Source organism: Aulonocara stuartgranti (genome assembly GCF_965226115.1).
Source record: "Aulonocara stuartgranti genome assembly, chromosome: 9".
NCBI classification, from domain to species: Eukaryota; Metazoa; Chordata; class Actinopteri; order Cichliformes; family Cichlidae; genus Aulonocara; species Aulonocara stuartgranti.
In genome coordinates this window covers 15,051,347-15,076,758 of record NC_138960.1, presented here as the reverse complement: position 1 = coordinate 15,076,758, position 25,412 = coordinate 15,051,347, and the positions used below count along the sequence as shown (strand labels likewise).

At 40.0% G+C, this 25,412-nt stretch overlaps 1 protein-coding gene across 12 annotated transcripts in view; it reads right to left on the bottom strand.

Annotated features, from left to right (window-relative positions):
* Positions 1-25,412, bottom strand: part of rnf152 (ring finger protein 152) — an 86,651-nt gene that overhangs the window by 19,589 nt on the left and 41,650 nt on the right. For 4 of the 12 annotated variants that reach the window (XM_082547505.1, XM_082547502.1, XM_082547506.1 and 1 more), the window contains 2 exons: positions 14,954-14,984; positions 1,405-1,482 (listed from right to left, as the gene is read on the bottom strand). Coding sequence is in view for 2 of the 12 variants with exons in the window: in XM_082547503.1 (XP_082403629.1) it covers positions 14,954-14,984; positions 25,138-25,233 (127 nt within the window). In the remaining 10 variants the exon portion in view is untranslated. Of the gene's footprint in view, positions 1-1,404; positions 1,483-14,953; positions 14,985-25,137; positions 25,234-25,412 lie in introns of all 12 variants that reach the window. The other 8 variants (XM_082547504.1, XM_082547508.1, XM_082547512.1 and 5 more) reach the window with 4 other exon arrangements.

The window sequence follows — 25,412 nt, the reverse complement described above, 5'->3', positions numbered from 1 at the left end:
GTCAGTCAGTTTGAAGCACGTTTGGAAACCGTGGCATGTTGTTAGGAGACACGGGTTGTCATATCGTGGATGTTTTGTCAAAGACTCGCTCCGAGGGCGTCGGGGAAACGACCGGCGGTGGGAGAACTGATGAGGTGACAGCGGCATATTTTTAGAGCTGCCCTCAAACCTTTACATGTCACCTTGTCACCATTAACACCTCTATATCGTCGCTGGCGCTTTGACACGTTAATTATGGGCGAACCCAAACAAACGTCGTCTACTCCCACACGCATAAGAAAACCAGAAGAAGGCCTGAGGATTAATTCTGCGTATTTCAGTGTAATTTAATGCTTTGTGACAACTTAATTATTTCACAGAACGTAAACAAATATTTTCTTTTTGTTTTACTCAGCAGTAATTGCTGCAATAAACAAGGTTTACCTTATCACTATGAAGGAAATGGAAATTTTCATTTGGTAGAATAATGACACCAGCAGAGTTTAGACAGGTTTCTTATGATTCTGATTAGAGAAAGACACTAAATTGAAATCTATGGGAGAAATATGTGGCAAAAAAAAAAATAGTGGTAAAAGTATTTTGCAGACATGTGACCACTAACCAAATGAAATTACCTTTGGTCATGTGAGAAGAGAATAAAGGCCCAGAGATTAATCCTCAACCAGCAGTTAGCCACCGGTTGTGAGGGGAAAAATTCGCCTGACTGGTTCTGAGTGTTTGCTAAAACTGAGCCACACCAGACCAGTCCGTGATCCTGTGGCAACCAAAACTCACAAGAGAAACATTTATATTCCCAAACTGGTTTTCAAAAGCCTCCCTGTGATTGCGTTGGTTGCTAGCATATTGTTGCAAATGTAGTTGTAGCTTGAATGGAAGTGACTCAGCTGGTAGTTAATGAGATGTTACAGACAAACATGACAAACTACAGGTAACCATAGTTCACCAATTAATGCTTACAGGTACAAGCTTCTTAAAGCCGGTAAGTACGGCAATGTTATGCTCTCCATAACCTTTAATTCATGAACTATAGTTTGACTTTAATGCTTGTTCTCATTAAATGCAGCACTTCCTTCTAAATACTACACAATTTCTGTAGGACAGCAAGTTTTATGGTCAGGTCAAATATAGTCTGTATTTGCAATGTCTGAAATGTCAAATTCACTCTCATACACATCAGCTATCATTTCTAAAAGGGGCAGGATTGTCATGTTGTTCCTTCTGTCTTTTATTCTAAAAGAGAATGAAAGATAAACAAAAGACTAAATATAGTAAAGAGCAGAGCATAAAATTAGTGATTTCAAGTATGTAACTTATGTCTGACATGACCTAATGCAGAGAAAATAAAAGGCAAACCAGAGTCTAACTAGTGTCTTTAGGGTCTCTCGACAGGCAATACAAACTCACCCAGACAGAAGCGGATTCCAACTTATTCCGATCAGTCGTGGTGCCCAAATCACAAATGAATCAGGGCCAAAAGGATCGCTGTTAGGAGAAAAGGACAAAAGACAAACTGTCAGTACTGGCCCCGATTGAAGAGCTGCCTCTATGGAGGCCTGAATAAGTTGAGGGGTTAAAGCCTCAAAAGAGGAGTGAACTGATGATCCACTTCTTTCATATTTTGCTAAAGAATCTCAGGTCAGGCACACCTACAGTTTGAGGGGATCGGCCTCTGATCGCTGAAGAACTGCCAAAAATAACTTATGTCTATTTATGGCTTAATAACATCACTGGTTCCAACCCTGGTGTCCCCTCCCCCTGACATGCTCAGATGTCCAGATCACCAAATCTAGACCACAAACTCCTCAATCTGGGCTGAACCCAGCCACACTAAACACAAACTTTATTGTTTTGGTCTCTAACTAAAGCTCAACACCACTGCTGAGTGTTTGAATATGGATTTGCTATCCAATCACTCTTGATCAAGATCTAGAGACATTTAAACTTTTTTTTGAAAAAGGGAGCAATCCACAATGTTAAAACAAGTTTAATCATGGATGGGTACAGCTTAGCATTAATTATTATTAAAATAAAAACAAAATCATGTTTCAAACTCAACTTCAAACACAAATCTCATCTTTCCAGTAAAATAAGAAAAATATATTAGATCATAGGTGTCGGATAAGAAAATGTGAAACTCATCTTTACATTCATTATTAGCACTCAGACATGCCATTATCTGCTGTGTAATGTCCCCGACTCTTTACTAAGAGGCACTCCACAGATCCTGTGTTATCCAACAGCAAGTTCAACCTTCATGCATTAATTTCCTCTCTATAGTAAGCTGTATTTAAATGGTGGATTATTTTCCTTTTCAGAGTAACGCCCGTCCCATTAGTTGCGATCGTGTCAAACCGCCATTAAAGCAAATGCATAATAGCCAGTTTCCATTCAATGAAATCAAGGTTCAACATGCCAATGAAACACAGGAACATCGTTGTGAATTACATGAAAAGCCTCGAGGAGGATTGAGTGGCCTGAGATGGCGAAGTCGTAGGATGATGGAGTATGTGCTGTTGCCAAGCAATTGGTCCAAAGACAGATGTCAAAAATGAACTGCGTCCTTTACCAATGACAGCTCAGTAATCCATATTGTAAACAGGCATTAAAGTATATCTGATGGTTTGGGAAAATGTGGAAAACATCCCAGTTTTTGTCTTTTCATGCTTTTACTTTCAACACAACATTTATACACATTTCATTAAAAATAAATAAATAAATAACTTCCTGCCAATCTTACTTCTGAAAAAGCTGTCAGGTTGGGGTTACACGTGTGAACAAGTTGGAATATTTTCTGACACAGGATGAAAAAGAAGCGTGTCCCACTTTGACACTTGCTCGAGGGTTTTTCTGTCTGGCATTGGCAACAACAACAGGTTGTTTTCCCTCCAAGTCCTTGCGGAAACGTGTAATGCGATTTCCAGTTCGGCTCACTTTCCCCTCTTGCTCTCCCCTCAGTAAAATTCAGCATGTGTCGAGTGGGATGGAGGGAAATAACAACAGGAAACTGTGCTCTGAATCCAGCTGTAAAGTGCTGAGAGGACGGTGGTAAATATCACCTTTAATTCCAGTGTTTTAAGGTACTGCAAAAAAAAAAAAAAAAAAAAAAAAGGACTGCAAAATCCTATCTACTGATATGAGCGAACCATGAGTACTGATATGTAAAAGACCCCCCGCTCTTCCATTGGCCATTTTGTTTCTAATTATGATCGCTTAGTCTTTTTTTTTTTTTAATCTCTTTCTAGTCAGTCTTCAAGTGAGGTCTTTTTGTATCTCATTATTTTTGTTTTGCATCTTTGTGGTTGTTCTGCATCTCTTCAGGGCTGGATTGCATCTTTATAGTCAGTGATTCATGATTTTCTTTTGTAACATGTTCTTGTTTTGCATCTTTTTATTGTTTCCTTATGTTCCTTTTATTTTTCCATCTTTTTGAGAAAGTTTTGAGGAAGTCTCTTGGAATGGTTTGATTCCTTTTGCAAGTTTGCTTTATATAGTTTACAACTTATGAAAGGGGTTAGTTACCACAATAAGGCAAAGCTTTTACTTTGAAGGCTAACAGGCTGGAGTGAATCTGAAAAGTGCAATCCAAACCAGAAACTGGAAACAGTGGGTAGCTTGTGAGTGTTTGCAGACAAATCAGTGTGTACCATGCAAACTATTGACAACCAAGCCTAAGCGAAACTGTCTAAATCAACTGCGCCAAGGTCAGCAACCACTTGAAAAATGGTTGGAAATGGGAATGCACATATTTTCCTCGGCCCCCAGAGGTTGCCAGGGGGTCACTGCCTAGATGACTAAGGCATTAGTTTGGTGTGCTCTAGTCTCCCATACTTTCAGCCAGAAAGTGAATAAACTCAGATTATAAAATGCAAAGTTAGACACTGTGAGCAACAATGTCACTTTTGGTAGCACACATAACATAACTGGCTTATCAAAGCTCTTAAACTGACAGCCCAACAACTCTCATCTTATCTTAAGACTCCAACCTCAAATGATGTGCACTGGCATCACCTACCTCAAGAGAAAATCTTATCAAAGAAGAACCAAAGGCCTTCGTTCCACATTCTGAACCTTAATCACGACTCAAAATTGTTCTTCATAGCAAGTAGGCTCCAGATATGTCAGGGTAAACCTGTCTTTTTGTTTCTGTGTGCTTGAAGATATTTTTCAATAAGCACCAGTCTCAGAAAGCTCTGTTTTCACCACCAATAACATTGACTTTCAGGCAAGATGACGTAACTCTATATTATAATCCTAAATCCTTTGAGTATAAACCAATTAAGACTATTTAATCCTTCTGTTTCAAGTGAAAATTGAAATCTTAAAAACAAGGAAAAGAAGAAACACCAGAACAGAGAGCAGAAATCTTTAAGTAGCAGCTGTGGTGTCTCTGGAAGGACAAAGGAAAGCTGCCTGTGTTGTAAAACTGCAAATGAAACAAAACTCCTCAAACACATTCTACATTAGGGAAAGTAAAGGCTATTGTTTTGAAGGACTATGTGGCCAGTTTATAGATAAAAATGGGAAAAGCAAGTTAAACAGTATTTCATAAATTCGCCGCCTGCTGTGCCACCTGCGAACACAGTTTAGACTTTGAGGAATGGCTGGGATGTTGCCACTCTCCCTCCCCGTTCATCTCTTTTAGTGAGACAGACTGTGTTGAGGCTGAGCACATCTTTGGCACTCAGCCTAGGATAGAAATATTCCACAGAGGCCGATGTCAGCGTGGACACCTTCAGCTGGTGAAAACACAAAGCGAGTCAATACCCTGATTGGCAGGTAGCTCCTGAGTCACAGGTCAGGACAACTACTAATAAATCCATCAGGACGCAGTGCAAACCGATACAGTAACCTCTTAATCTCTTTAACGAGCCTTATCAACAAATAAATGGAAAGATACTGTGTCACCTTTAATCAATGGTAACATTCAGTTCTGTTAGGAAAAGGTGACATTATGGCCTTTTAGACTCATTTTTATTAATAAAAAGTCAATTTTACACATTTGTACTGTTTAATTCACCAAAACTTGTTTTGATTTCTCTAATTTCATCTTCCTTGCAGCCCCGATTTCCCTTTGTCCTCTAACAGCTTTGTTGGGGGCTGTTTAGTTAGTTTAGATTTTATGGCCATTCAGAATAAGAGAAAATGATCAGTGCATATATCTTTACAAAGTACTGTTACTGGAAGTAATGGCTCCAACCTAAGACATCTGATTGTAAATATATCATTGTACTAAGAGAAAGGACTCAAATATAAGACACCGGCAGACCACATAACAAAAGATGAGAATCCATCTGAGGTACGAGAAACAAAAAGGGTGCAAACACCCTGTTGATGCCAGATGTCAAAGGGAAGTGACCAGACTGGGTCAAGCTAACAGGACTGCAACAGTAACTTAAATAACCATTAATTTGAACAAAGGTATGCAGAAGAGCATCTCTGAATGCACAACATGTCAAACGTTGAAGCACAGTTTTAGCACAATGTGGTCCTCTTTTGCTATTACACTAGAGGACCACAGTCTGTTTCCTGTTGGGTGCCTCTCCTCTTGGGAAGAACAGAGGCTACAATTCAAAACTGGACAGCAGAAGACTAGACAAATATTGCATAGTCTGATGAATCTCGATTTTTGCTGCAACACCTGGATGGTAGGGTCATTTTTAAGATAAACAACATGGAAGTATAGATCCATTCCGCCTTGTATCAACACTTCAGGCTGGTGTTGGTGGAGCAGCAGTGTGTTTTCTTGACACTTTAGGTCCCCAGGTACCAACTGAGCATCTTTCAGCTGATAGCTGCTCATAGCAGGATAACACACCATGTCACGCAGCTGGTTTCTAGAACATTACAAAGAATTCAACATACACAAATGGCCTCCATAATCACTAGACCTCAATCCAATGTAGCACCTTGGAATGGAATGGAATGAGATATTTTCATCACAGATGTGCAGCTAATAAATCTGCAAATCTGTGAGAGTATCATGTCAATATGGACCAAAATCTTGGAGGAATACATACAACAGCTTGTTGAATCTATGCAATGAAGAATTAAGAAAGCAAAAAGAGATCAAAATTGGTACTACCAAGGTGTAACAAACAAAGTGGACAGTTACTGTGTTTACAAAGTGCACTAATTAGAGAACAAGACAGATACCAGTGCAAGGAAAGAAATAACAGCACGTGAGAACAGTTAACCAGAGGGAAGACAGAGACAGGAAGTAAAAGAGACAGACAGAAAAGTAACTGCGTAAAGAGAAAGGCAAAGGCACAGACATAGAAAAGACCGAGGGAAGCAAAGAAAAAAATATATATATTCACAATCCCTGAGACCATGACATGATTGCAGCTGATCTCAATGAGTGGGAAGAACTGAAAGCTGTTCTTTCCACTCATCTACTTTCCAGCAGCATCAAGTGATCCTTGATGTTGCTGTGAAGCCTGCACAGAAAGTCCTGAATCGTGTTTTTGGTGCAACTGATAAGAAGAAGTATCTAAAAGAAAAAACACTATCAGATACTGTCAGGGATGAACTCTGGCACCCTCGCAGTTTATTTGATAGACTAAGGCATACATTGTATCACATTTCTGTAGAAGCGAGCTGCGAAATGAATGCAAGGTTATTACCTTTACATATATGAAATATTAGAACATGTCTGGCCGAGATAACAAGACTTGAGAATATGTTATGATCCCATTAAATCAGCAACCTGTGCCAACCAGAAAGGAAATATATAGTCTTGGTGTTTCCGACCTCAGACAGGGAACTGCGGCTTTGACAACTATTTGCACATCAACACACATCAAGAAAACGAAATGAAAAGAAAAAAACGGCTCAGCCTCGAAGCCTCTCCTTTTTCTGTAGAAGTGAAAACACGGGGCTGGTTTTGAAATAGGAAGCAGTCTTCAGTATGGGGACTGTAAAACAGCTTGCCAGCGCTAAAGAGACTCCTCTCCAGAGGAACCTTGACGTGCATAATTCCCACTTTAAGGGCAGCTTTCATTAGTTTCTGTTGCAGTCAGCCTCCAGAAAATGTCCCCAGATGTTGCCAAATAAAAAGGCTTTGATATTCCTACATGCCTTATCCCTCACTGGCAAGCTCGGCGTGTTTGCTGTGTTTAAAAAGAGCATGGAGTTGATGTGTCGGACAGCTGAGTAGCAACATCAAAGCCCCGCAGCTCTCACATATACAGGTTTGGTTTATACTAACACAGAGGGAAATTTAGAACATATCACTTACGCAATTTTTATACAAGCTAGATTACGAGTCAGATCTCAAACACACTTTTGCTCATTTGGATTACCCCTCGCATCCTATCAGCACTCACTTAAGATAATGGGCCCCGGTGGGGAGGATATAGGATGCACAGTGACTCTGGGAGCTTATGCATGTTAGTGAATGGGCAGGCGAGGCAGATAAAGGGCTTTAGAAAACAGACCAGTGGTGGCAATTTGACAGGATTAAAGCCTGACGGTGTGTTGTTCTCGTGGTGTCAGGTGTTGCTCGTTACACCCGAGCATGTCGGGGAATCGTGGTGTTGATCTGTGAGCATGTCGAGGTCATCTGAAGTCGTGGTTTAATCCTGCACTCTGGCACAAGGCATGGACGGACCCAACAAAGGCTGCGTTGTTTTTTTTGTTTTTTAATTCATGCCAGTAATCAAAAAGGGAGATTTTGACCATTTCTTGGTGGTAAAAATCTTAAAGAATGTGTTTTAGATCAGATCAGGTCTGTGGCTGCCTGTGATTCATTTAAGTACCACTTAATTTGCACAATAACTACCAGAGAGAAACATGTCAGAGTGACTAATGACTGATTGTCAGGATACAGTTGGCAGAGGTGTGTAAACATAATTTAGTGCAAATGCAAGCTTCAGAATGGAGCTGGAAAAAAAATACAGCAGTAATACAAAGACTCTTCTAACAACAACAGTTAGCTAACTAGCTAAAGATTATATGTCATGATGTTGCAGACACAGAGCACTGCTGTATGTTTAAGTATCCTTGGGGGAAGATGCTGAACCCTGAACTGCCCCTGATGAATCAGAGTGTGAGTGTATAAATAGTTGGTTAAAAGCACTTTAAGTTACCAGATATTGTGGGAAAGCACTACACATGTACCAGTCTATGAAATATTAGCACAGGAAAGATGCTAATCTTTGAAATATCAGCAAAGTTCAAGTATCATCGTATGGTAGGAGAGCATGCTGAAAATGGACCAAACTTCTGCCAAGAGCACGTCTGAGATTGATGACTGTATTGTTTTTAGGAGCTGACAGACGAAGCACTGTGGCACGTTTAATAAATGGCAATTTCATCCATTATAGGAGACACTCAGATGTGGACTCTTAAGCAAATGACTGTTCAGGAGATAAAAGGAAATAATGAAAGTCTCTACTGCAGTAAAAAAAATTCTCTAATAGTCTCAGCTGCTTGTTGTATTCTAGCCTAACGGGAGGTTAATCCATCTTGTATTACAATCCTTTGCAATGTAACAGAGAGTGGGGGGTAGTTAGTGGGAAAGACAAAGAACAACACTAGAGGCAGAGAGGCTCGTGTCATTGTCTCTACATCCACATGAGCTGAATGACGCACCTTTGACCTGTACAGACATCACACAGATACGACCGCTGACAAACCCCTGATTACCTCCACCTCCAGCACCACTCTCTCCTGTAGATCACCCCTCTCTTTAAAGCAGTGCAACACACAAGAGCCCCGCAGCTGAGTGAGCTACTATTAAAAAAAAAAAAAAGAAAAAAAAAGGCAAATGTCAAACACAAAACACACAGACACACACAAACACACATATTGCACATTCACAGCTGACACGCTTGACCTTCAGTGGTGTCTCCTGAGGCCAAACATGTGAAAGGCTACCTGTGCACACATGCTTTCAAGGTGCCTTTGATGAAATTGGTTCAGCCTCATAGAGCTCCTTTTGTAAAGCCAATTCTCGGGCTTGGCAGTGGACAACCTGGGGAAACAATTGGTTTCCAGAAAGACCTGCAGCTGACAGAGAGAGCTGTGGCTGTAGTGGTCAACAACATGTAGCTTGTATTAAAGAAACACCTCCATGGTAAGAGAAGCCAGGAGAACAGTCCTTTAGCCTGCAGACGTCAGGTGATATGTAAATATTATGTACAAAGATTTCCCTGTGTTTGAGTGCACCACTTTCTCCTATACACTGTGACATCATTGCAGTGGCTTACACCAAAGAGAAACAGTCACAAACCAGCCTGGATGAGATCCTCTAATTTGTCCTACGTATTCTCTCTTTTTTGGGGGGGGTGCAGAAAAATTTGACCCAGTTCAAAATTTAAAGCGCATTTTGTAACTTTAATTGTAGCCCAGTGTAGTATATAATAACTGTATAAAACAGACATGACCTTGTCTGATACAGTAGTAGATAATGTAGTTCTAATAGAAGTGGAGGAGTTTAAGTATCTCGGGGTCTTGTTCATGAGTGGGTGATTGACAAACGGATGGTTTACAGGAACGGTGGTAAAGAGAGCTGCTGACAATTTACCGGTCAATCTATGTGGTCATAGGGTAGTGATGGATGGATGAGCAGTGTATTCCCTGGCATAGAGCAAGAAGAGGCTGTGAGGTAGACCCAGGGCAAACCAGAAAGATTACGTTTTTCCCGTAGACGAGCTGGAGGCAGCTGTTGGTGAGAGGGCGGTCTGGAGTTTTCTGCCAGCTACTGCCGCCATGACCACAACCCAGAAAATCAGTACTAGATGGATGGATGAATGGATGGGTGGATGGATGAACGGATGGGTGAGTGGATGAACGGACGAATTGGTGGATGGATGGGTGGATTGGTGGATGAATGAATGAATGAATGGATGGGTGGGTGAGTGGGTAGATGGGTGAGTGGATGGATGGATGGGTGAGTAGGTGGATGAGTGAGTGGACGGACGGACGGACGGACGGACGGACGGACGGACGGACGGACGGACGGACGAATAGATGGATGATTGAGTGGATGGATGGATGGATGGATGGACGGACGGACGGACGGATAGATGGATGATTGAGTGGATGAATGGATGGATTGGTGGATGAGTGGGTAGATGGGTGAGTGGGAGGATGAGTGAGTGGATGGATGGATGAGTGAGTGGATGGATGGGTGAGTGGATGGATGGATGGATGGATGATTGAGTGGATGGACATACGGATGGACAGATTTCAGCTGGTCATTTAGTTTATTTTAAGAGTTGACTGAAGAGGATTTGCGACCCAAATGCAATCAGCTGATTAACAAAGCATCAGAAAGTGACTCAATCATTAATTTCGTCCTTTGTAAGATGCACAGACTTCAGAGTGTTTGTGATGTGCTGCTTTTCTTTATCACACTTGCACAGCACACGCTGTTCTCGGACAGCAGCACAGGTGTGGATGGACGCTGGTGAGGAAAATGAGCTACATTAACACCTGCTGAGGCATTCTGCGCAGTAACCTAAATGTTAATGACTCGAGCAGTTGGCAAGAAAATGGACGGGATAACAAGCTCTGACGAGGCCTGTCGAGTTAATCAATGGCCATGACATCCGATGAGACCGTTGCAAAGGACCAGACAAACACACAAAGGTGCAGTCAATGAAGAGCACAATGTCATCTCAGCAAGTGACAGCTCAGCAGCCAGAAGTGAGAAGGAGGAAAACTGTTTTACAGAGTCAATGTCTGATGAAATGCACCACATCCACTCCAAGATTCCTCAAATGGAAGCAGAGTGGAGGGGGGTTTCACAGCAGGAGGATCGGTGTGTTACAGAGCAAATAAATCAGCCACTTGGCATCGAATGTCGTCAGACAGACTGCGGGCATGTTTCAATCAACAGGCCAAGGGACACACTGACAGCATGTGGGGGGGGGGGGATAAAAAAAAAAAAAAGAGAGAGAGTACAACGAGCACGAATGAGATATGAGACGCCGGCAAGAAAGACATACATCAAGCTTGAAAACATCACCGGAGGATGAACTGAGTGAAGACAGTCCCACAAGACATGAATATGGGTCATATATATTTCTGGAGCTCATATTCGTAGCCATGTTAACTTGCTGTCACGCACACAGTTAAGCACAAAGTCTCATGAATTCTTTCGTATTCCCTTCATATGAACTCCACTACAAAAATGATCTGAAAGCAACTTTTATGGCAGTATGATATAACATAGCATACATGTTATACTGTAAGCTACAGTGCTTTAATATTAAAGAGCATTTAAGTGTCAATACATGGACAGAGATATGTGAAGCCATTTTAATGCAGTTCAATTAGAGGATTGGAGTGAAGAAGCTACTTCAACACAATTATATTCATAAAAAAAAGTTTTAAATGGGGGCCTATTATGCTCATTTTTCATTCGTCTTGGACTCTAGAGTAGCTTTGCATGCTTTACAGTCCAAAGAAATCCTATTCCGTCCTTGACATCATATAAAAAATGTAAAAAATAAAATAAAAAAAAATTGTGTGAAGCCAAAGCTTTAGGGATTACATCTACATAGGCTTACCTCATTATTTGAAACTTCAACCATGTTGCAGCAGGCCGTGAAGGCTCAAGCCATGTGACACGAGACTCACTGGAGAGCCAGCTGATGGCATCTCCAGTGTGTCCTCCTTACAGTAGCAAAATAGACGAACAGCAAAGGCTTGCTGGTTTCGCAGCGACTAAACTTTTTAATTCTACTGTGGAACATGTTATCAAAATTTGGAAAAATAAAAATAAAAAAAATTCCTAAGAAAATGCATCACCAAATATACCTGTGGAGTCATACCATGTAAAATCTGTGTAGGAAACACTGCATTTCTTTTCACACAGCCAAAAATACAGTCATGTAAGAAAGAAAGACTTCTTCAACAATGTCCTTTGGACAGGCAAGACCAGAGTGAAGATGCTGGGTGATAGTGGACAGCATCACCAACCACATCCTGTCAGTTGAAACACTGCACACCAACTGTCAGCGCTGTGGCTGAGGGGTGATGATTTGGGCCCGTTTTGCAGCCACAGGACCCGGACACTTTGCAGTGACTGAGTCACCCAAGAATTGAGGTGTTGCAATGACCCCGTCAAAGCCAGATATTAAGCTGGTTTAAATGATGTGACAAGATCTTAAGAGAGCTGTTGAAGGTAGTTCTAACAGCTGTTGAATCGTGGGGTGTAGTTGGTTTTTAGGATTATCACAACTTATTATTGTTACATTTAAATTTGAAAAACTCTTTGTGCGGGAAACACTGCATTTCTTTTCAGGGTTGCAGGCACGCAGTATATTCCATGAGTTTGGACTTGTCAGCTGGTATCTCGGAAAATAGAGCTATTAATGTGATTAACGTTGTAACAAAGTCCACTTTACCACAAAAATAATCTAACAACAAATTAGACGAAAGCATAAGCATTGGGAGTTAAACCCCACTCTCCTGGAGTGGATCCTTGTGGATTATTAATGATGTTTTTCTATCACCTGGTGTTCCCATACTTTAATTGTGAAACTCAAACTGAATGAGCTGAAATCTGTGTAACTGGTTGCTCCAGATGGCATTAAAAGAGAATTAACCATGAGTACTAATGGTGCACTCATGGTTAGCAGCTTGGTGGCCTTAAAAACACAGTTGGCCAACAAAAGATTATTACGGGTGAGCCAGCTTTCTCTGCACTGAGAGGAGATTCACTAAATGCATGACTGAACAGAGTAAATCTACAAAGCCATTTGAATTAGAGAAGGCTGGAAACATCTTTTATTCTTTGTGTTCGATTTAGTTAGAGCTAATGGGCATAATTTATACATGAAACACCTGCCTGGTCCAGCATGAAGTAAACACAATCAGGGGAGGCCACGTAAGGACATCCGTGGATGCCTCCAGGATTTCAAAAACAGCAAGTCCATCTAAATATTTCCTGAGAGGACTTGAGAATTTATCAGTACCACTTACAGATTCAGTGATTATCAGACCTGCAGCTCACAAAATGAAAACTCCACCTGCACATAGTTAGCAACTGTTTTCCACCTGTGATTTTCTTTGTCAGCAAAGCTGAAAACCATTTATTTTCCCAGAAAATCAAGCAGGAAAGCAAGGAGGTGGTTTGTTTGATCTGTCAGCCGGCTCCTGCTCTCATTCAGGCCACCCGAGGAGTGGACAGATTATCATCGGCAGGAAGCAGAGCAGCAGGATCGGTTCTCAACCTGCCGAGTTTAGGCCTCGAGATGTAGGCAAAGCTTTGCTTTCATCAAATACCTCGCAGAGAAAACCAATCCCAAAAGCTGCAGTCTGCCATAGCAGAACTGAAGAACTTATTACTGCAAAATGGTAAAATTATAAGAAATAATGGCAGCAATTTTAAGATATAACCAGTGTCTAGTAAGAATCATGTAGTTGCATGAGTATGAAGATGCTTTCACAGAGAAACTGAGTTCACGTCTCAAAAAGTTGCACTTTCATTTCAGGCTGAATTGAGACTCATCATGATCTCTGTAGCTGAACTTCACATGCCCGCAGCTCCAGACTCCAGTATGAGTCAACTTTAATGCCCAGAGAAATCCTGCAAGGTGACATCAAGTGCACGTGAACACAGCACGCTTACTTTAGCTGTCCCCGCCAGACTGTGAGGCTTTAAATCAAAGAAAACCACAAGCGTGATGCTCGCACAAACCCAAAACCCTGCCAGCACTCACAACTTCTCAAATCCAACTCATCCTTTCCTGCAAGCAAGAATGTGTTTGTACTGTAACACGTGCCAGATTTTTATTTGGAGGGAACCCATGTTGTTGTAGTTAACAAAAAATGAATGACACATCTCATCAGCCTCATTTTGTGATTAAGGCTGATTAGCTCGTTAGATTTTTCCACAGAAAAACAACACAAAAAGGCAAATTAGCTTTTTGTGCAATCAGTCATTTTTGCAATCATATCAGGTACCAGCATGCAGTTTGTACATAACATATTGACACAATATTGGATAAGAACTTTTAAAAGTGAACTTTTAGCTCTTTGTGCAGCTCATCTCATCTTCTGTCAGAAACGAGCAGTTTTCCTGTCTCCTGTTTCTTCAAATCTCCCTCCCTCAGACTCTTTGGAAATCTACTTTGGGGTGGCCCTCCTGCCTTTACTCTGTGGGTGTGTCATGCTTGCAGCATGGCAGATTATATTACAAAATTCAGCACTTGTTATTCAGACAAGTCTATGCAATGTCCATGTCTCTGCAAGCGTTGCATCATCTCAGTGCAACTTGCCTGTTTATTAAACTTAAAGTGTTATAATGAAACCAAAATTGAGATTTTTTTTTTTTTATTCTTTTTCGCAGTGAATAAATGTTTTTATTTTATTTATTATTTGTTTATTTTGAGTATCGCCATCACAATTCCCCAACTCTCTGTGAATGGTCCTCATGGCCAGTGATTAATTGAGTGGACAATTTCCATATTAATGATCAAAAAAACTGACCTCACAGCCCTTTGTTCTTTAATTGGGCTGGTTTCAGTCATTCTGCAAATGTACTGTTTATAAGCTTGGGGAACCCTGCAGTCAGCTGAAACTGAAGAAGTCACTTGGATGAGCGACAAAACGTTTCTTCCACTGAAAATGCCCCAATGAACAAAATCAACGTTTTAGGATTTACTTACCTGGATGATTGAGCATGCATCAAGAAAAAGATAATAATGAAAACCAAAGGTACACTTGTAAAACTAATGGGAACCATCACTGAAAGTCAATGAAAGAATTGGGAATAAAATAAAATACTTTTTAATATAAAAAGTAGTCCAGTGAAATTAATAGAACCTAAAGGTTACTATGAAATAAGCAGAAATCATCCCTGTTTCTCAAATTTTTTTTAGCATGCTGCATTTCACACATCATAAGTTCACATCTGAAATGCAAAATGTTCATTAACAATTACTAAAAGTTAAAAACACAAGGGCACAAATCTAATTCTACTTAAATAAACTTCACTCACCAGCGTCGTCAGAGTCCTGTGTTTATTTTGTCTGAAAAACAAAGAAACAAAAAAATTCATCTTAGTGTCATTTTTTATATAATCTGCTTCAGGAGCATAAACTGTATATAAAAGACAACATAGCCACCAGGCTGTCACCCTTTGTGTGAGAAGGTAAATTACTATGAATTGCACAGGTACAAAGAACAGACAGGGAAACCTGCAAATTACTGCTAAGTAACAGACCAATAAAATATGAGAATTTCACACATCAAAACTGAAGCACAAACATTTAGGATGGTGTGTATCACACAAACCAACCACAAAATCAGTCAATCCATTAAAAGAGGTCCACAGATTAGTGAGCTGGCAGATACCAGTCAGTCAAATACACCACGTCCCTACCTCCAGCATCAAGATCAGAGTGATCATGAAAAGGGAAAGTATCGAAAAACAGTTTTTTGTAACATGCTTTGTCTAAATGTCCAAATTTTAACCTGGGAGTCTCTGGGGATTCACTCACTTTTGGGGCCAGCCTCAGGTGGCCACTAGAGGAACTGAAATTTCTGGTAGGTTCAGGTCTAATTGCTGCTGCTTGTTCAGGAGGTACACGGCTAACCGTCTGGAAAGCAATTCAGGCTTAAGGCTCACTAATTAGCATGATTTCTTTTTAGTTTTTATAAGCAGTTAATATAATTTTATTAGTGGGATATAACCTTTTCCCAGGTGTAAATGAGTACCGCCCTCCAAATACCACCTCATCTCTTAGAGAATTTAGCAGGTGGATGTCCTTTCCAGCCACTGTGTGGATTAACAGCACCAGCTGCAAAGTGCTGAATGTGAATGCAGTCCCGCTGAGGAAGCAGCTAGCTCGACAGAGATATCAATATGGACACCTGTGGGCCCTCCTGTTGCCATGACCACCAGCAACAGCTGCAGCAGAGTCACTCTATCGTCACCGGCGGCCGGTGGGGGAATCAGCACTTCCTAAACAAATTAGTCTGAGGAAAACTGCTGAGGCCCGAACCCTTTAATTACATCAACCCCAAACCAAATTATACGCAGACTCTGTAATAACTAATGCACATCAAACAAGCCCTCCTCCTCTTCCTCCTATCCCACTCAAGCTTACGTGTGGAACATTTATATCGAGGTGTTCATTCCCAGAGGAGAGACGCAGAGAAATGTCAAGACAAAGGAGACATGGCTTCTCCTCCCTCCCTGGCCTTTTTGCTTCGCGTTCTATCACTCTCTCCATTCTTTTCGCTCCCCTTCCTCATTCATTCTCCGTCTCCTTCTCCCTTTATCCTGTCATCTACATTGTGGGGAGCGTCTTTCGCTCCTTCGAGCTTTGGCTGTGTAAGCAGAGCTGGCGAGATGAGAAGAAGCAGCGCTGTACTCTGAATAGTGAAGCACAATAGGCGAAGAGGTTTTGCAAGGAGAGAATTAAAATTCTGCCACCGGTGGAGCAAAATAAGATGCCACGTGTGTGTCTGTGAGGGGAGGGGTTTAAAATGAAATGAAATGTGTTTTTGATAGAAGAACTTCACTCTCTTGGAAAGAGAGCTTTCAAAAGTGAACAAACACAAGGTTTAGAGGGAATGGAAAATGAGCTAAAGCAGACCAGACACATTTAAGTCCTTTTTCTCATTGTTTTTTTTGTTTTGTTTTTTTTTATAAATACAGCTAAATGTGATCTTAAGAAAAGTGCAAGACAGAAAGGAGGGGGGGGAAAAATCGTTCATCTTTCAGTCCACACTTCATCCATGTTCTCATGGAGAGCACCAGCTATAAAAAGGCCATTCATAAAAAGGCAGGTAAATACCATCAATCAAAGGATGCATGCAAATTAAGGTCAATGAGCTCCTCATATAATGCAAACATCACACTGAGCTCTTACTACTGGGAGCAGAATATTAATAAGTACATGTATAGTGTACACAGGAAAAACCTGCTCACCAAGGATAATAAGGTCTTTAAGGGATGTTAATATAAAACATGTGGCACCTTCATAATAGTCTCAGGTGACTGCCTAGCTTTAAAAACAGTACATCCTACTATAATGGTTAAGTGGACATGTTGTTATGTAGCGCTTTTCGACTCTACCTGAGCACTCAAAGAACTTTGTACAACATGCCACATTCATCCATTCATCCAAGCACTTTTTTTCTATGTTTAAGTTCTTTTTATCTAACATTTACAAACATTCAGCTTGGGGTTGATTTCTTGCCCAAGAATTATTGGCATGGAGACTGGAGGGAGATCGAACAAATAACCTTCTGATTAGTAGACAAGTTATTCTACTTCCATATAGTCATATCATAATCATCATTGTAGTATATATATGTATGAATATTTGTGTGTCTGTACCTTATGTCCTCCTTAATTCATGGGAAAACTTGCACAAACATCGTCGTAAATACAGAGATTGATACAGTGAAAAACACTATAAATGTCTCTTATTTTATCTTCTCTTTTAGGACAACTCTATAGAGTTGTTGTTTTTTGGTTTGTTTTTAATAGCTTATCCATTTCAATACTGGAGTTGTTGCTTGGCTGCTTTCAATGACTAGTCTCCCGACCACAGATAGTATAAAGGTCTTTAAAGTGAAGCTACCAGGGGCCAATAACTGTGGTTGTAAAAGGACTTCGGCCCTATAGATGTTTGTGAGAAAATGGTCCTCAACCCCTAGGTCAGTCAAGTCCATGGTGTCAGTCACCAGGATATACTCCTTATCTAATCACCTCTCATCAAGAAGTGGTAACATCCCTCTTTTTATACTACCTGTGATTCCACTGGAGGCCGTTTTTGGCTGCAATTCTAGTATTTTATGCATCTGTTGCTTAGCTAACTAGGAGATATGTACATGGCAGCATTGAAACTGCAAAACATGTTTAACTGATGTGTGGTGTAGAGATGTGGACATCCATATATTACAGTCTGTTTTACACAATGCTGATTTAACCAATAAAAAGAAAGAAAGTAAAGCACCAAATTCTCTGTTTTAAGTATATTGCAACTTTATTTCAACCGAGATTTTTCAATATTGTGCGATTATAACTTCACTGATTATGCTAACTTTGCAAACTCCACCTGTGTTATAAAGATTTGAACGTTGACATTCTATCAGAGCAAGCAAGGCAGGAAGTGCTTGTGCAGTGGACTCTAAATAAATAGGCCTAAATTAAGTGAAAGAAATCTTCTTTCATCTCAAACAGTATTCTGTCATAAAGCTTCTCTCATCCCTCATCGCATCTATCCTTTAGATCTCTGCCATCTTGTGATTGCAGTTGGATATTGTCTCTGGAAGCAAACTTGATTACAGAACTACTAAAATCTCATGGACTTGTCTGTCTCCATCTCCTATTAATAAAAGCTTGATTGCACATGTGAAGTGTGGATAAACCTCTGGTCTGTGACGGGAGACTGTCGGAGATTAGCATGCTAGCTAAGCCACTGCTGGCTCTGCTTTCACTGCTCTCAGATCAGTTACCTTCTGTGCTTTGTGTGAAACAAAGCTAGCATTGGCAAGTAAACAACTGCTTTCATTTATCGTTGTAACAAATGAGCATTCTCTCACTGACCACCTCGGCCAACTTGTATGACGTAACCAACTTAATAACTTGTTATAATTGTTTGATTAGCAGCTGTGAAACCACTTGGTTGGCCAAAATGTACAAAGTTTAACTTAACATGGTTGTTGTTTTTTTTCTTTTTAAATAAAGTTATCTGTGTTTCTTAGCTCTCATTGCCTTTCTGTAAAAGGTACCACATGCCTCTGAATTGGTTGTCACAAAAAGGTTCCAAAAACTATCTTTCTAGAAAGCTGGTTTTTACATGATTCCTTGTGTATATTTGCCATTCTGACAGATCCAAAGTAAATACATATATTAGCTGCCTGGGATGGCCATTTTGCTGCCTGCATAAGAGGTCACCGTCTGGGGATACTTCCAAGCAGAGGTGGTAAATGCAAAGTTAGCATGAGCCAAAAGAGCCATTTAATGGGAACTACGTCATAGTGTTTATCTTGAAAACATTACGGCAACATGCAGGCACTAAGGCAATCAATTACTGAATTATACCATGCTGTTGCACAATGAATGCAATAAGCCCTCTGGGCTTTTTTCTCATTACCAGGTACACACTGTCCTACACGGGCGAAGCAGGGGAGGCTTTTAATAACATTTAGTATTCAGATTAAACCGTTGTACGCAGCCAAAGCTACGGCTTCCAGGGTTTTGGCTCCAAAGTAGGATCAATTTACAATCCAATTAATTCAAATTGTGTGGAAACATGCTCACAAGGAGGAAAACAATCGGCTGTCCCATTAAGGCAAAGACAAATGAGGGTTTGGAGCCGAAAGAGAAGAGACACCTGATGCGTTTGACATGCCTGCTTTCATTATTTGGTTTACTTCCAATACAACAGGCTTTTAAAATAATATATGCATAGTAGGAGTACTTTTTTCCTTTTTACCTAAAAGCCACTGATGGGCTCCAGTTGGATTTGATCTGGATTTGAAGTGCGCTTCAAACACAATGTTCAATTTGTCTGTTAAAAATAAATAAATAATTTATTACAGCTCATCAAAGACTTGCAGCAAATAAACCATGATGTTTCCGAGAAAGCGCAAATGATACGCATCTCTCACAGCAGCAAGAGCAACACTGTCTGAATGTTTAAAAGCTGTACACAAAAAAAGACCACAATATAGATCCACTGCCTTCAAAGCAGCTGGTCAATCATGTTTAGCCACTCTTTCCTGCTCTTTAAATGACTTGTCATCCTGTCTTTCAAACCTGCTGTGAGCCACACACAGCTGCAGATCACCAGCATGACCTTTAGAAAGATTCAGGGAAATTCATTAACGAGCCTTTGATTAAGTCGTTTCACGCTGGCAGAGTTTTTCCTTGATGGGAACCTAAATAAATAATATACCACTTCCAGCTGATGTGTCCTTATTAAGCTCAAAATAACACCAACATAGATAACTTAATCAGGGATTTGTGAGCAGATCATCTTAAACTGGTTTCTTGAACATGACAATGAGTTCACTGTTCTCAAATGGCCTCCACAGTTACCAGATCTCAATCCAATAGAGCAGCTTTGGAATGTGGTGCAATGGGAGAGCTTCATCGTGCGTGACTGTGTGACGCTATCATGTATCAAAACCTCCAAGGAACGTTTCCAGCAACTTGTTCAATCTATCCTGTGAAGATTTAAGGCAGCACTCAAGGCAAAAGGGAAGTCCAACAAGGTACTAGCGAGATGCACCTAATGAGGTGGTTGGTGAGTGTATAGATTTACAAAACAGAAAATCATCTTTGAGAAAAAAATAACATGCAAAACCTACAAGCATAGCATTCATATGTTAAAAAAACAACAACAACTTTCTTTCTTTTTTTTACCAATTGCCCAGAGCTGTTCGATATAACGATATATATATCGGATGACGATATAAAGACGTTGACCGTTTGTTTCTTTCATGGTGTCGCAAAATAAACTGTTTACAGCTATATTTTTTCATCGCTTTGACGGTCACTGTAGTAGCTATGTTAATTTCTTAAAGTTCCCCCTTTCTCTTATATTTAAAATAACTACACTACGGACGGACAAACGGCTGTTTTTACGCTTTGTCGTTAGCAACAATGAAGTTAAACCCAGTGTGTGGCTCCGCCTCCGCTTATTTATTTTCCACATAAACCTTTCACAATAAAGCTGAAGATCCTGTTGAGACCCTGTTGAGACAGAAAGACCAGTCAAAACAAATCGAGGACCTTATTCCTAAAGGAGGGGCTATGTATATGTCTTATATTGGTATATGGGATTTTTGTCATATCGCACAGCCCTACAATAGCCACCAAAACCCTTAAAAGGACCTTTTCTACCACCTTAAGCAGTCAACGTTAAAGACTTCCAAAAATGCATACTTGTCTATTTAATTGATTGCGATCTTAACATGTTCATAAAAATGAACGTATTCTGTACACATCTGCAAAAATCTTTGAATCAAAACAACGCTTCAGGATTTTGCTTTTAATCAACTAAAACCTGCATATTTAAATGTATAAAACAAGAAAACTATAACATCTTGACCCACAGCCACACTAAGCTCTATGTTTGTGTGTGTTTAAAGTGGCATAGTGGCATTGTAAAGCGCTTTGGGTGCCTTGAAAAGCACTATATAAATCTAATCCATTATTATTATTATAAAGTGTGTGCATCAAAAGGGTCATTTCATGCTGCTCCACATGCAACCATCAACCTCCCCATCGGCAAGGTGCTGGGCAAAGCCTCGCCACCCACCATCGTGATCCACAGCCACTGAGACGTCTAATGCAGCAGAAGGGAAGGCGGCTGGGCCCAGTTTGTCATTCTGTTTGAGCGCTGACTCAGACTTAAAAACAGGTAGAGGGAAAAAAAGGAAAAGAGGGATTAAAGTCACTGTAGTGCTTCCTGGCAGCAGTAAAGACACATTAGAGGCCAGGTAGATGATTTTTGCGAGATGGAGTAAAAGACGGTGTAGGAATGCTGCTGCAGACTCCCTGGTTTTCACTGCTTTGCTAGTCGTCTTCTGGAGAGCATGTGTGAAATTCTCATAAATGTTCCCTTCCTGTTGTGGACTGCATAAAAAGCAGTACATAATATCAGCATATATGACAGACTAGTCTATTAATACCAAAACCAATCACATGTGTGACATCTAATCTCAGGAATGACTCCTTTCTGGGTGAAAATGAAAGAAAAGAAATAAAAGTTATTCATTTGAACATCCTCTCCACCTCCAACCCTCCACCCATGGCTTGTTTTATGTCCAACAATGATCCGAGGAATGGCTGCCAAGCATATAAATCTGGCTACGAGGACAGGTTCGCTGGCAGAGCTGAACAGAGTGAGCACTGGGGAATCCAAAGACAGTACATCTTTATTACCGTTAAATAGCTGCAGCATAGAAAGACTTGACTCAAAATGTGGAGCAGTGGACTAATGATGAAGGATGGAAGGGAAGGCTGACTGGCATCATCTGGCGCAAAGCTCAGTCACTCATACATGGTGGATTTAAAAATAAAAAATAAAATAAAAAACCTCCAATGAAAACAAATTTTAACATGAAATTTTGAATCATGAAATATTTTATCCCAATATCACACATCACTTGGCAAATCCAGCTGTAAAGCATCAATCTGAACATGTTTGATAGATCTGACTGAGAAACCAAGGACACTAGACACTCGTAGGCTGACAGCCTGTCTGTAACATGGCAAAGCATATCCCGCTTTAAAAACATGAACATCACGTTGCTTTGGCGTTTACTGAGGCCAGGGATCAGTGGAGCCCAAGGACCATTTTTCCCCAAGATTTCTGTAAACCAAAATAACCTTTTGCAGTGGCTGCACCTGCTAGTCATTAGAAAGAAAGCAGATTTATGGCTCTTCTGGATTGCCCTAACCTTTTAGACCCAGAAGACACATCAAATAGTTACAATACAATAAAATTACATGTGTGATTGTACAATACAAATGTCTAACTTCCCAGAAAAACCACAATAATTTCACATCAAACATACAAAGGCGTCTTTACATCCAATCTAATTAATGATTTGTATAAACCACCTGCCTTAATCAGACAGAAATTTCGCTCCAAACAAGTGTGATCAGGTCAGTATCTTCCAACTAGTGTGTTTACATTAAGCTTTTTTTTTGGTCAGGCTTTTGATCTGGTTACTCGTTTCCATGTAAACATGGCTGCTTTTTGTTTTAAAGCTCGCTAGTCAACTAGATGATTAAATATTGCTAAATACTAGTCAGCTAGATATTCATATTTAATGGATGTTTTACACCAGTAAACTGTTGCTTCTAAGTTTTTATAATGCCATTGGCGACTAACAGAGGGATATCCAACAGAAACAAGCTCCCCTCCATCTTTCTGTGAGAGGAAATTGACAGCGAGTTGGAAAATAAACATAGCAGAAGCATGAACCAGCAAGGATCTGCAGTACTAAAATGATGGAATCAGATTTTTACTGATATTTAAACACTCAGTTGGAACAATGTCTATGTGGAGCAATAGAACGTTAGCCACACTCTGCAAACTGATCTAGGACAGTGTGTTTGCAATGCCACCTACGGCAGAAAGTGCAACACATTTTAGCAACTTGATCTGATTATTAAAGAATGTGACTGATGGTTTCAAAGGGCTCAGAAAAATACACAATATTTGTACAGTCAATCTTTCATCTAGTAGCTGAGCTCAATTTTAGCCATTTCGTGGAGATTAGTTGACTTGTCGATTTTTTTCTCCTGTTTTCATGGGCAGTAAAATACCTGCTGTTGTCTATTAGTCTTTTTTTAAAATCAACTTTGATGTCCAAACTACTTTCTTACAACACTGTCACCACTTTCTCTGCTTGGAAATGGGGTTGTATCAGTGTATAAATGGTATGAAAAGTGTATGCAGATTATAGAAATCTGTTGGTTAAAGAGCAAAATAGGCCAGTGTATTTTTTTTTCTCCACAATACACGATATATATCATGATATGTTCAAATAACCTCCAAAAACAAATGTTATTCTCAACCATATAATGCCCAAAACTGCACTGGCATCCTCATTCAAATCCAAAATTCAATATTTTTTCCTACTTTGAATTAAAAAAAAAATAAATCAAAATGAGTTTAAATGTTTTATTTTAACCATTTTGTAACCATCAGCTGCACACAGGGGTTTTCTCAAATTACAATATTGTCACAGTGCATCTCTTTGTGTGGTCAACACTAGACATTTAACAAAAAAATGTTTAAAGCAACAAAAAGTACACCAAGTAAGAATTTAAGAGACAAAATAGAATAATTCAAAATAAAAACATTTGACATTTTCTTTGGTGTGTGGGAAGTTTAAAGCAGGAGCTTAAAGCGGAGTTTAAAGCATTCTTCATTTTGCAGTGGATGACTTTTCAGGTGGTAGAATAAATTCATGGTACTCTTACCTTTAACAAAAATAGTTTTATGGCATTTCTTGAAAATTATTACATTTTGTTCAACATTCTTCTTGTGAAATCCAAACCACTGCCAGATTATTGATCCAGTGCTGTTTCTATTTGGAACTAGCTCATCTGACTCCTCTTCAGTTAGTCTCATTCCCTCGCTCGTCTGAAAGGGCTGTTGTCGCCATTTCCCCCCCCCCTTATCTGGTAAACACGTGTGGCAGGCAGAACATTTTCCGATTAGGCGGGGGGAGGTAGTGATGCCTTCGCAACATGTGGGATTTAAAAAAAAAAAAAAAAAAACCCTCAATGAATTACATGCAGTCCCAAATACATCTAGTAGATACGATATATTGCCCACCCCTAGGCCAGTGTGCACATTTAATAAATCCAATGGTAATTTTACATATGCACTTTTTTGTTTTGCAAGATTTCGATGCACAAGGTCTCCAGGAATAGGGACAGTGTCTCCTACTTTGTCTTACATCAGTTGCCTTTGTATTCATTATGCCCAATTTTACCCTTTCTTATGAAATAATCTGAATTAATGCCAAAAATCACTTTTAAACTGTGCCAACCACCTCTATATTTTTGAGTTAATCTATAGCATTTTGTCTATTAACATTTCTTAAGCCTTACATTGGTAAGCTTGCTGCAAAGAGAGTGAAACATTTAGCATACAGGCTTGACAACATGCCAACAAATCAACATTACAGCTTTTACAGAGCAGCAGGATACAAGAGTTTCTAAAGTTAGAAAGATCCGTGCATTTATGCATTCTGATGAACGAGGACATCGAGGGCAAAATCACTCAGGAGCTAACATTAAACAAGACTGTGAAGGTTACTTTCCTTCACGCTAGACAGGTGAGCTGTCACATGAAGTCACAGTTTATCAGCATCAGTCTTATCCTTTGTTACGGACCATCCTACTGATCATGACAGCTCTCGAGACACTTTTATTTTACTAAATTCAAACCTGGTTATTAAAGTCAAATATTTTGTAGGTTTAGTATGAATATTTTCTCAGCTTCACAGACACAGCAGATTATTACTCTGCAGGCTCGTCACCATGGCATTAACTTTGAAGTAACTTCCAAAATATGGTACCAGGTATCCTAGTAACAAGGAATGGTTCAAAGCTATGGAACCCAGGACCAAAGAGTTTGGCTGATGCCTCAAGCATAATTAAAAATCAAATGCACGCCCCTGCTGCTCATCTACCTTTTATGTGCCCTTCTTCTAAACTTTCCGTTATCACCTATCTTCTCTTCCTCCTCCCTTTGCACCATCAAGCTGCATGCCTTTTGGGGTTTTGTCCTACGTACAAAAAAGAAAGAGGAAAAAAAAAAAAAAACTCAATCACGGCAGGAGTGCGTTGTGACTCCTCTACCCTACAGACACAAAACAGCATGCAGCCATTTCCACAGAACGTCCCCCAAAAAGCTCCAAAAGGTTCAAAAGGAGAGGTCACCCTGAAAAAATAAAGCACATTTCCC